The sequence below is a fragment of the Vipera ursinii genome (assembly GCF_947247035.1).
Source record: "Vipera ursinii genome assembly, chromosome: 2".
NCBI classification, from domain to species: domain Eukaryota; kingdom Metazoa; phylum Chordata; class Lepidosauria; order Squamata; family Viperidae; genus Vipera; species Vipera ursinii.
In genome coordinates this window covers 66,891,988-66,902,011 of record NC_139513.1, presented here as the reverse complement: position 1 = coordinate 66,902,011, position 10,024 = coordinate 66,891,988, and the positions used below count along the sequence as shown (strand labels likewise).

Here is a 10,024-nt window from a genome sequence, read left to right as displayed (position 1 = left end):
AAATCCTGTTTTTCCCTGTGCAAGGATGCTGTTAAAGGTGAAGGCTGCACCTGCTGAATTTCTTCTTGTCAATGAAAGAGTTTTCCAGCCCATTTTTCCTCTAGATGCAGCACGTCAACCTTCTCTCTCCAATTTCAAATTTTAGATTATCGTGTGATGTAGGTTGAGCTGAATGAGAGTGCCTGGTCCAAAGTATTGCAATGCCTTTAGAGCAGACATGTCAAACTCAAGGCCCGATGATCCAGCCCATGATGTGTTTAGATCTGGCCCGCAAACAGACTAGTAGGAGAAGTGTGGCCATGCAGAGATGCCTGGGGGAGATTCAGCTGGAGCTGCGGTGTTGCTCAGGCTCTGTTGAGGCCCCAGGATCGGCGTGCACAGCTCCAGCTGATTGGGGCTTCCAGCGGCCTTGGGGATGGCTGGCAGCTGCATGCAATCTTTGGGGGAAGAGCCAGCTGGAGCTGCTGGGGCTTGGCGGGGACCCCAGAATCACCGCATGCAGCTCCAGTTGATGAGCACTGCATGAAAAGGCCAGGCAGGCAGTGAGTGAATGCATGGGAGAGGAGAGGAGAGGATATAAAAAAGAGAGAGTTTGCTGGGGTGAGGAGGAGGAATGAGGGGGGAGAGAAGGCGATGGGGAGGAGAGGAGAGATGTCGGTGGGGGAAGCCTGTGGGAGAGAAGGGGATAGGATAGGAGAGGCTTCTGTGGGGCAAAGCCTGAGGGAGAGAAGGGGACAGCAATTGACCCTTTGAGGGCAACCATAATGCTGATGTGGCTGTCAATGAAATTGAGTTTGACAACTCTGCTTTAGACCAATGGCAGGGATGTAGCAACACCATCAGTATACAGGACAAAGACAGGAGGAAGAAATTAAACATTTGAGGGTTTTCAGGTGACAAGACAAATGGTCATGAGAGTCAACTCATATAAATCAAAAATTTTCATGGCTGATCAAGATGAAAGATATTTCTGGCTTCCAGTATATAGCATTATAAAAGAATGAAGCATTAAGGCACTGAGGGTCACATGAAAAATATTTAATTTAAAAAATTAAGTTTTCTCTCCCCCATCCCTTGATAAGAGAGGTAGCCTGACAAGTACACATATTTACCTACATACATATTTCAATTAAACAGCACCAATCACGTTTTGGAGGACACCTAGTTGGTTCAAGTAGGAAAGGTTTGCTCTGCATATAAATAATGTGCTTAGATTAGTTTTGATTTAACAAAAGGTAATAGGAAATTACTGTCTTTGTCACAGTTTAGAAAAACGTGCACCTCAAATATTAAGGATGCCTGTATGCTGGTGAGAAGTTTAGAAAATAAAAAGAAACTTGTTTGTGTATTGCTGGGGTAGAACAAAGTGTCTGCTGGAGAAGTAAAAAAAAATATATCAAAATGGTTCTTGTGATCATGCAGTTGTAACCACCATCTTGACTTTTTTTGAAATCACCCCAAGACACTCCCAGGTAGAAAATCTGTGCTCTTCCCCAAGTGCTAAGCTTTGGCTTCAGCAATCCTTCATTGCTGGCTGAGAGAGATATGTGAGCAACCTCTGGAGAGCCCAAGCAGCCCATCCCTGGTGTATTGGAAGTCCTGCATAGATAGTGAACGGTACTAGGACAAATCCATACATGCCAACTTTCTTAGTGAAACACCACAAGAGAAGGACATCCTGGGAAGTCAGGGAGAGTTACAGCAACTCGATAATGCCTCTATCACCCAACACCATGCCTGTACCTACCTTCTCTGTCACACGGAAAGATACAGGATTCACTTTACAGCATTGGCTTCACAATATTCATATTTATAACAACTAGTCCAAGTGGCTCATAAATACCTTATCCAAAGTACAGACAAAACTGTGCCGTAAATGCACCAGCTGTCTGCCCACAGTCGCACACTGTGCCCCTTGAAAAGGCACCTTTTGCCACTCCACCCCTTGTAGCAATGACAGGCAAACTCCTGTTCCATCTTGACCTTTTGCTGTTGGCTTAAAGTCCTATTTGCCAACTCAGGAGTGGAGATGCCATCCGCAGGATTAGGACCGAGGTGTAAATAAGCATCAGAGTCCATTCTCCGACGAATGCAGCGGCCATGATTATTGCAGATATGACGGCTGCAGAGCTCAGTGGCCCGAGTCACGTTGACAATATATGGGCCTAAAGTGCTTGTCAGATACTTGTGAACCTTTAAGCAATTGGTCTGTAAGAGAAGGGAAGGTATACATTAAGAAGCACAGCAATTAATTGATATAAATGCTGAGAAAAATCTGCTTGGCTGAGGCTGAATCCCTTTTAGACGTACAGCATTCTGCCAAGGGCCTAAGGAGAAAGTCTTTTCAGTGTCTGATTTTCTTCTCTCTGAGGTAGGACTAGTTCTCTAATCTTGGGGTAAATCATCTAAAAAGGTCAGGGGATTCCTGGAATGCCTTTCTTGGGCTACAGATCAAGGAAATCCATAGGATTACAATTTTAGAAAGTCCCAGCTAAGATCAGGATCCACTTACAGACTACATGGAAACAAGATTTTTATTTTTATTGATTACGTTTCTGCGCTGCCCATCTCACTTAAGTGATTCTGAGCAGTTTAGAGAAATTGCCAGTCTTCCCTCGTTATTCAACTAAGATGCCTCAGAGAGAATATTGTTTCTGTTGTGTTGTTGTTTTATTCATGCATTAATGTACTAAAAACTGCACTAATACAATATGTAACCTGTTACAAGAGATGGTCAGCCTAACATGTCAATCTTCTTTTAAAGGCCAAATTCAAGGCAAGCCTGCCCCCCAACGGCATTCTCATCAAGGCGAACAATGGGTCTTGGCTGTACCTTTTCAAACAGTTGGCAGAGCTCATATAATGGAATACCTCTCTAGACAAAACAGATCTTCCACACTTCTTTGTCAAGAAACAGAAGAACAGACCATAATTATTCCCTACAGTACCCTTCTATCTATGATGAATGTTCAATTTGTTGCAGAATAGCTACTAATGATGCAAGACTTGCCACTTGAACTCTTGAAATAGTATAGCCCAGATGCAGGATGTCACTTCAAAGCGAAGGATTACTCCAAAATGTTGAAGAACTACAATTACCAGATACTTGCAACATTGGCCAGGCTGATAGGGCCTGCTGGAAGACGTAATTCAGCCACATCTGAAATGTGATACCTTGCCTATCTCTAGATACAGGTCAAAAATATTGATTTTTCTTTCTGCTTCTCATTAACACTGGATTTTAAATCTCCGATGATCCCTTTATTTATTGCAGAAATAAACTGCATTGTATGCAAACTGATCTAAAAACTAATCTATTAGATAACAAGGGATACAGCCTCAGGTCTATCCTTTGTGCCCCAACACTGTGGCAAGTACTAAGCAAAAATGAATAGAAAAAGAAAGAATAAGAAAAGAAGATGGAGGATTATGGAACTACGTTACCCGGTTCCGAGAATATTCTGCATCTCCCCAGAGCACAAGACCATGAGCACCCATGGCTGCAGCCTGCCCTATGGTGTACACCAGGTCTGTCTAGAACAGCAAGAGAAACCATCGCAAAGAAATTAGCAGGGTTTAAGCATCCTTGCCCCTTTCTAAATTTTAAATTTTTACATGCTGTTTCTACATTTTAACATTTCATTGTATACTGTCAAGAGCTCCTCTCTGAGGAAAATGGGTGGTTCAGAAATGTGAAAAAAGAAATAATAAACAAGGGAGAGGTTGAGACATTTCTGCTGAACCTCTTCCCATTTACCTTGTGAAAACCTGTTTCTAGAATGGCTCCCTGTGATCAGATTTTTTTTTCAAGTGTAACCATTTACAAATTATGATACTTGATACTGATGATTCCATGATACACTGTACATTTTAAAAACTCTGTTTTTCTGTCTGTTTTTTTTTTTAGTTGATCTTATTCGGTAACCTCTTCCATGAGGAATAACATCTCTGTGTTAAAATTCTTGTTCCAGTGTACAGGACACAAAAAATGGATGCAAGTTGTAAGAAAGCATGTTCTGCTTCAATAAATGCTTGGTGGGGGGGATATCCTAACACTACAAGCAATGAAGTCATGGGATTATATTAAATCAGAGGATTATATGGGATTATATTAAATCAGAGACTGGGCAGGTATCAGTCAAAGATGCTTTAATTTTGACTCCTGCACTGAACTTGGCCTAAATAGAATGCAATAGAATAGAGCTGGAAGGGACCTTGGAGGTCTTCTAGTCCAGCCCCCTGTTCAAGCAGGAGAACCCATGCCATCTCAGACAAGTGACTGTCTAGCCTCTTCTTAAAAGTCGCCAGTGATGGAGCACCCACGATTTCTGGAGGCAAGCAGTTCCACTTTGTTGATTGTTCTCACTGTCAGGAAGTTTCTCCTTAATTCCAGGATTCTTCTATCTTTGGTCAGTTTCCAACCATTGTTTCTTGTCCTGCCCTCTGGTGCTTTTGGAGAATAACGTGACCCCCTCCTCCTTGTGGCAGCCCGTCAAATACTGGAATACTGCTATCATGTCTCCTCTATTTCTTCTTTTCTTTAGACTAGCCAAACCCTCCCAATTGTATGATTCTTTACTTGTGATTCTCTCAATGAAGGTACGCATGAAATCAAGGCTTTGCCGTGTTGAAGCAAGAGTTGAAGAAGGGTTATTTCTAGCACGGTGAAATCATCCTACTGCGATTCTTTTTCACATGAATCGATGACAACAATCTTAAGCAAGGCATTTCCTCTTCTGTCAATCCATCTAGATGGGGGTGGGTGGGGGAACCACAAAGGTCCCTTTCTTTTACTCCATTCCTCCCCAATAACTGGAGCTTCGTCTCCTCTGCCGGCTCTTCCTGGTCTACTTTCAACAAGAGGCCCCCATGGATCACTTCCAGCATGCCAATCTCCCAGTTTACAGAAGGTTTCTGCTACAATCCTTGGCACACGTGGGGCTGTGACATTCCTTAAGTGCTTCCCCTCTATCTAACCACCCATCTACTTACCATTTGAGCATCCATAATCGGACTGCCATCCCACTTGAGTTAAAAGGTACATCCAGTTTTTTAAAATGTTCCTCTTCTGATATTTCTTTCTCTTTTTTTAAGGAGAGCCAGGCAACAAAGCCCTTCTTGGCTTCGCAGAACTCCCTTAAGTTAGATCAAAGGAGCAATTTGATACAATGCGGTGCCTTGACTCAAAAACTATCAAGGAGACGGAGAGGCATCAAAGAAGCCAGATGAGAAGAGCGAAGCTGCTTTCACTTAGAAAGAGCACCTTGCCCCAGTTCAGCTTGAAGGGAAGGAAAAGCTCCACCAGCCAGGAAGGGGTGTTGCTGCTCTTTGGGAAGGGGACTGCAATACCACCACCTGGGAGTAAAGGCCTCATTTACTAGAGCTACCAACAATCTTCCTTCAGCCCTGCACAAATGCAACCCCCTTCCAAAGGCTGAACTGCACATTGCTACGAAAGGCAATATGATACATAACACCACACAATGAACAAATACAGAACTGTTCCCAAGATAACTGAAAAATTTTCTGTATCAGCAGAAGAATGTTTTTAAAATAGTGAGCATGGCCAATAGCACGATGTAAAACGTGAGTGCAGGTATTACAGGCTCTGCATTAGCTCCAGGTTGCTCAGGTTTTACGGCCGAGGTTAAGTTGTGATCTTACGACTAGAGGAATATATATATATATATATATATATATATATATATATATATATATATATATATATATATATATATATATATATATATATATATATATATATATATATATATATATTAAAGGAGGGCTGGAAGCAATTACGTGCATCCTGTCCATTCAAGAGGAAGAGGGTTACACAATCATTTTAAAATACATCCATTTTAAGTACCGAGTACGTTTTAATCCAAGTGAAATGGCTCACTCACACCATCCTTTTCATCTCTCAGGTGATTCCCATTTGGAGACACTTTGGCATCTCTAGCTGAGAAACCTAGTGGGACAGCTCTTCTCCCATTCACAAATGAAGTCTGGAACTTGGGAATCAAATTAGTTTCTTTTTGCCCTACAAGATGACATTCACAGTCCAGTTTAATTATCAGACACTTCCAAAACCGGCACAGAATTCTTGATGCCCAAGAATTGCGCTGGGCTCAGAACTCAAGTCCATGGGGAAGCAGAGGTAAAGCAGTGAAAGAATCTCACCTGGCTCAGCTCCTTCAGGGTATAGGTATAGAATGGCCTGGCATACACAAAAACAGGGAGGGAGTGTTGAGTGGAGGGCAACTCAGCCACTCTCAAGGCTTCACCCACTTTGGCCCGCACAAACTTCTTCCCTTGCAGGGAACTTCTCAGCATCTCTTCCATGTAGATGGACGGGTAGAGGGCCCTGCTGTTCTCCCAGAGCCAAGATAGCTCATTATTGCGTTGCACTTCCACTGGGGGACAGTGCCCTGTGAAGCCCTCAAAATCATCCAAGTAATCATAGTTATAACAGTCGGGAAAGAGGTAGTAGCCCCACCAGCCGTTGGGTCGCAGAGATTGAGCTAAGCGGAGAGTATCTGTCATAAAATTCTGGGCAGCTGCCTCAAATTCCCATTTGGCCTCCAGCTCAGCTTCATAATCAGATAAATGGGGGTTTCTTTGCTTGACCAGGAGGAGGGACATGTCCCGGTAGATATTTTTTTTATCCCAGTTCCGAATCCACTGAGGCCTCCAGTTCTCCCAGTCAATCACAGCGAGACCTGCAAAAGAGTGTGAGGGCATGGCCATAGCAACGTCCTTTCTCATCTTCTCCAGGTGGTCTTTCAAGCTGACGTTTTGAGGGCAGCCACCATGAACAGCAGTGGGTGGCACTGTTGTGTTCACATAATATGGATATAAGCCTAGTTGATCATAGTAGAAGATGGTAATGTTCCCACCCACAAAGGCTTCCTGGGAATTCACCAGGATGCCGTAGGAGTCCAAACGGAGAGGGACATCGTAGACAGCTGCACAGCGAGCCGTTGGTGCATTCCAAGTCACTAGGAAAGGTTTGTCTTTTACAATTGGAGGCAGGGCTGGTTTCAAGTTATGAGCAGGAAGAGGAAGAGCAGCCAGCCTATCTGGGAAGAAGAGCAGCAGCAACAAGAACGTTTGATGACACAGAGACTGACAGAACCTCAGTCGTGTTGAAGTCCATTCTAGCACTCCGGCCAAGCATGATGTTCTTGAGTGGTGTGCAGTCCTGCAAGGATGACAGAAGACACTATCAATTTGGCACAAGCATTGCACTGCTCGATTATCGATTATCGGACATCACTCCTTTTAAAATAAATCCCCGGCTCTTGAATTGTAATCGCCCATTACAAACTGGTTTTCCCTGACAGACACCAAAGACTCCTGGATCATCAGAAGCACTCAACATTTTGAATATAGACCTTTCCAGCAAGCCATCCTTTTACTGGACTTGAGAGCAGCCCAGAGGCCCTCAGTCCTCCAGCAGAGTGCTATAAAAAGTACCATCAACCTCTGTCCCTGGGTCGGGGGTCAAGGGTCAGGAACACCCTTGGGGTTGAGTAAGGGGTTTGGAAATGAGGGCATGACAGTGAGAGTGCACTGAAAGCCTTCTTTTTCTTTTCATGTAAAGCAGCACTAGAAGGGAGTCTGCATGTTTGCTAATTGCTGCTGCTGCCAGAGATTTTCCCCGGGCTAATTTAATTTGCTCTGTAATATCGGTGAACGGAGAAAACTAATGTTCTTTAATGTTCAAAACTGCTTCCTATGCTATTTATGAAGGGTGGGGGGGGGCAGGGTGTTTCACTTTGCTGCTGCAATTGTGTTGTTTTCTCATTAGTATTTCTCTGTTGAGATTCCAATCCATTTGGACTTTTTGTTTTTTATAATGTCCACATGTTTATATTTAGTGTTCATGGCCTCTGAAAGAGTATGGAGACAAAGTTCTGAATCCCAAACCCCAGAGGCTATGGTCCCTGGTACAAAACTGTGAAGAAATCTGGATGCTGCTTTCCATTCCTACCCTGATGTCACAAGCTCCTCTTTCCCTATTTGTTTGGGCCAATTCCATCTGGAATTGAGCAATCACATTAACCTCACTCTACATAGGTCACAGAGCAGACATTCAGTGATTACAGTCCTCGATCATTGGTGACTTCTGTTGAACGCGCTGTTCCCCTGGAGATAAAAGATTTCTCAGCCAAATGCATTATCCATTAATGTCTAGACCTCTCTTTTTTTTTAAAGTAATCGTAATGCATGATGTAGTTTTTAACAGTGGCAAAGTCTTTGGCTCAGTTTCCACCAACTACTAAATCCACATAAATTTTAGTAATAGCTCATATCCCTAATAAATTAGACAACAGATGCTAATCACCTGTTTGTTTGCATTTCCTCTCACCTTAGCAGTACCGTGTTTCCCCGAAAATAAGACTGGATCTTATTATTTTTGCCTCCAAAAGAGGCACCAGGTCTTATTTTTGGGGGATGTCTTACTCACCTCCAGCACCAACAGCCTCACTCAGCTGGTCCACGTCTTGTGGGACCAAAGGAGCAGCTTCATTCTTCAGCTGCATTCCAGACTGCATTTTGCAGTCAGGCCTTTCCGGAAGGCCTATGCAGCCTATGCAGTACCGAGCTATAGATTCAATCCATAGCTCAATCCATAGCTCGGTCCTCGGCTGCAGAGGTCTTGCAGAATCGAGCTATGGATTGAATCCATAGCTTGGTTCTCGGCTGCAGTGGCCTTCCGGAAAAGCCTGTGACTGAGAAATGCAGGCCTGGCTGCAGAAGACACCACAGAAGAAGTGGCCCAGCGAGGAAAGGCCTGGATGCAAGGTAAGTAGTTGCGGGACACGTGGGGCAACTCCACCCCCCCACCCCCACCCTAGCTTGATTTTTAGGTGTATGCCTCATCCCAAAACTAAGGCTTATTTTTGGGTTAGGGCTTATATTAGGCCCAAACCCAAAAATCAAGCTAGGGCTTATTTTTTGGGTAGGCCTTACTTTCGGGGAAACGTGGTAAGAGTAAGCCTTAATTTGGGGGTGAGTGTGGTGGTGGGGGGTGAAGCTGCCCCACATGCCACACACTTGCTTACCTTACTGGTAGGACTGCCGCAGCCAGGTCTCCCATTGCCCCAACACTTGTCAAGCCATGTGGCTTGTCATGCCAGTGCCACCGCTTGCAGCAGGAAGTTGCACAGCGCTTCGGGCCATTGCTGTTGCTCATGGCAAGAAGCCGAGTAGCTCTTTGGGCCATTGCCATCGTTTGTGGCAGGACGCCACATGGTGCTTCAGGCTATTTCTGCTGCTTGCAAGCAGCAGAAATGGCTCAAAGCACCATGTGGTGTCCTGCCGCAAGCAACGGCAATGGCCCAAAGAGCTACTCGGCTTCTTGCCATGAGCAATAGCAATGGCCCAAAAAACCATTGACAAGTGTCGGGGTGTGGGAGGCCTGGCTGTGGTGATCCTACTGGTAAGGTAAGTGGGTGTGGAGCATGTGGGGCAGCTTCACCCCCCACTCCTTAGACCGGCAATGGCACAGTGCACCACATTGCATCCAACGGCAAGTGGCAGCAAATGGCTGCTGAAGAAGTAAGGCAGCGGCGCAATAGGTGTTGGGGTGTGGGAGACCTGGCTGTGGTGTCCTAAGGCAAGAGACCCCCTCCCCCCAAAAGACCCAGTGCCTCTTTTGAAGGCAAAAAAAAATATAAGACTGGGTCATATTTTGCGGGAAACACAGTGTGTGTGTATATATATATATATATATATACACACACATACACACACACGCATGCACACGTACATTCTTTTGAGAGTGGGCATCAAAATTTTGTTTTTAATGTGTGCCAGTGTGTTCACACAGACATAAAAATGACAATAAAGGGACTTCCGGTGGCGACGCGACGCTGAAGACAGCCGTTTTTGGGCTGCCCGCTCCGCAGCTGTGTTTTTCCATCGTAAACAGCGCCGATCAGCTGTTTAGATGGATTTGAAGCCCCCTCCTCGGGAGAAGAAAAGGGGGTGAGGCCCCAGGTAGGGGTTGAGCTCT

At 44.6% G+C, this 10,024-nt stretch overlaps 1 protein-coding gene across 1 annotated transcript in view; it reads right to left on the bottom strand.

Annotated features, from left to right (window-relative positions):
* Positions 1–1,677: 1,677 nt before the first annotated feature.
* Positions 1,678–10,024, bottom strand: part of LOC310633385 (hyaluronidase-4-like) — a gene marked incomplete at its 5' end in the record, with an annotated part of 49,673 nt that continues 41,326 nt past the window's right edge. Inside the window, 3 exons of the mRNA XM_083351092.1 lie at positions 1,678–2,208; positions 3,445–3,534; positions 6,184–7,204. Coding sequence (XP_083207218.1) covers positions 1,834–2,208; positions 3,445–3,534; positions 6,184–7,204 — 1,486 coding nt within the window. The 3' untranslated portion in view covers positions 1,678–1,833. The remainder of the gene's footprint in view (positions 2,209–3,444; positions 3,535–6,183; positions 7,205–10,024) is intronic.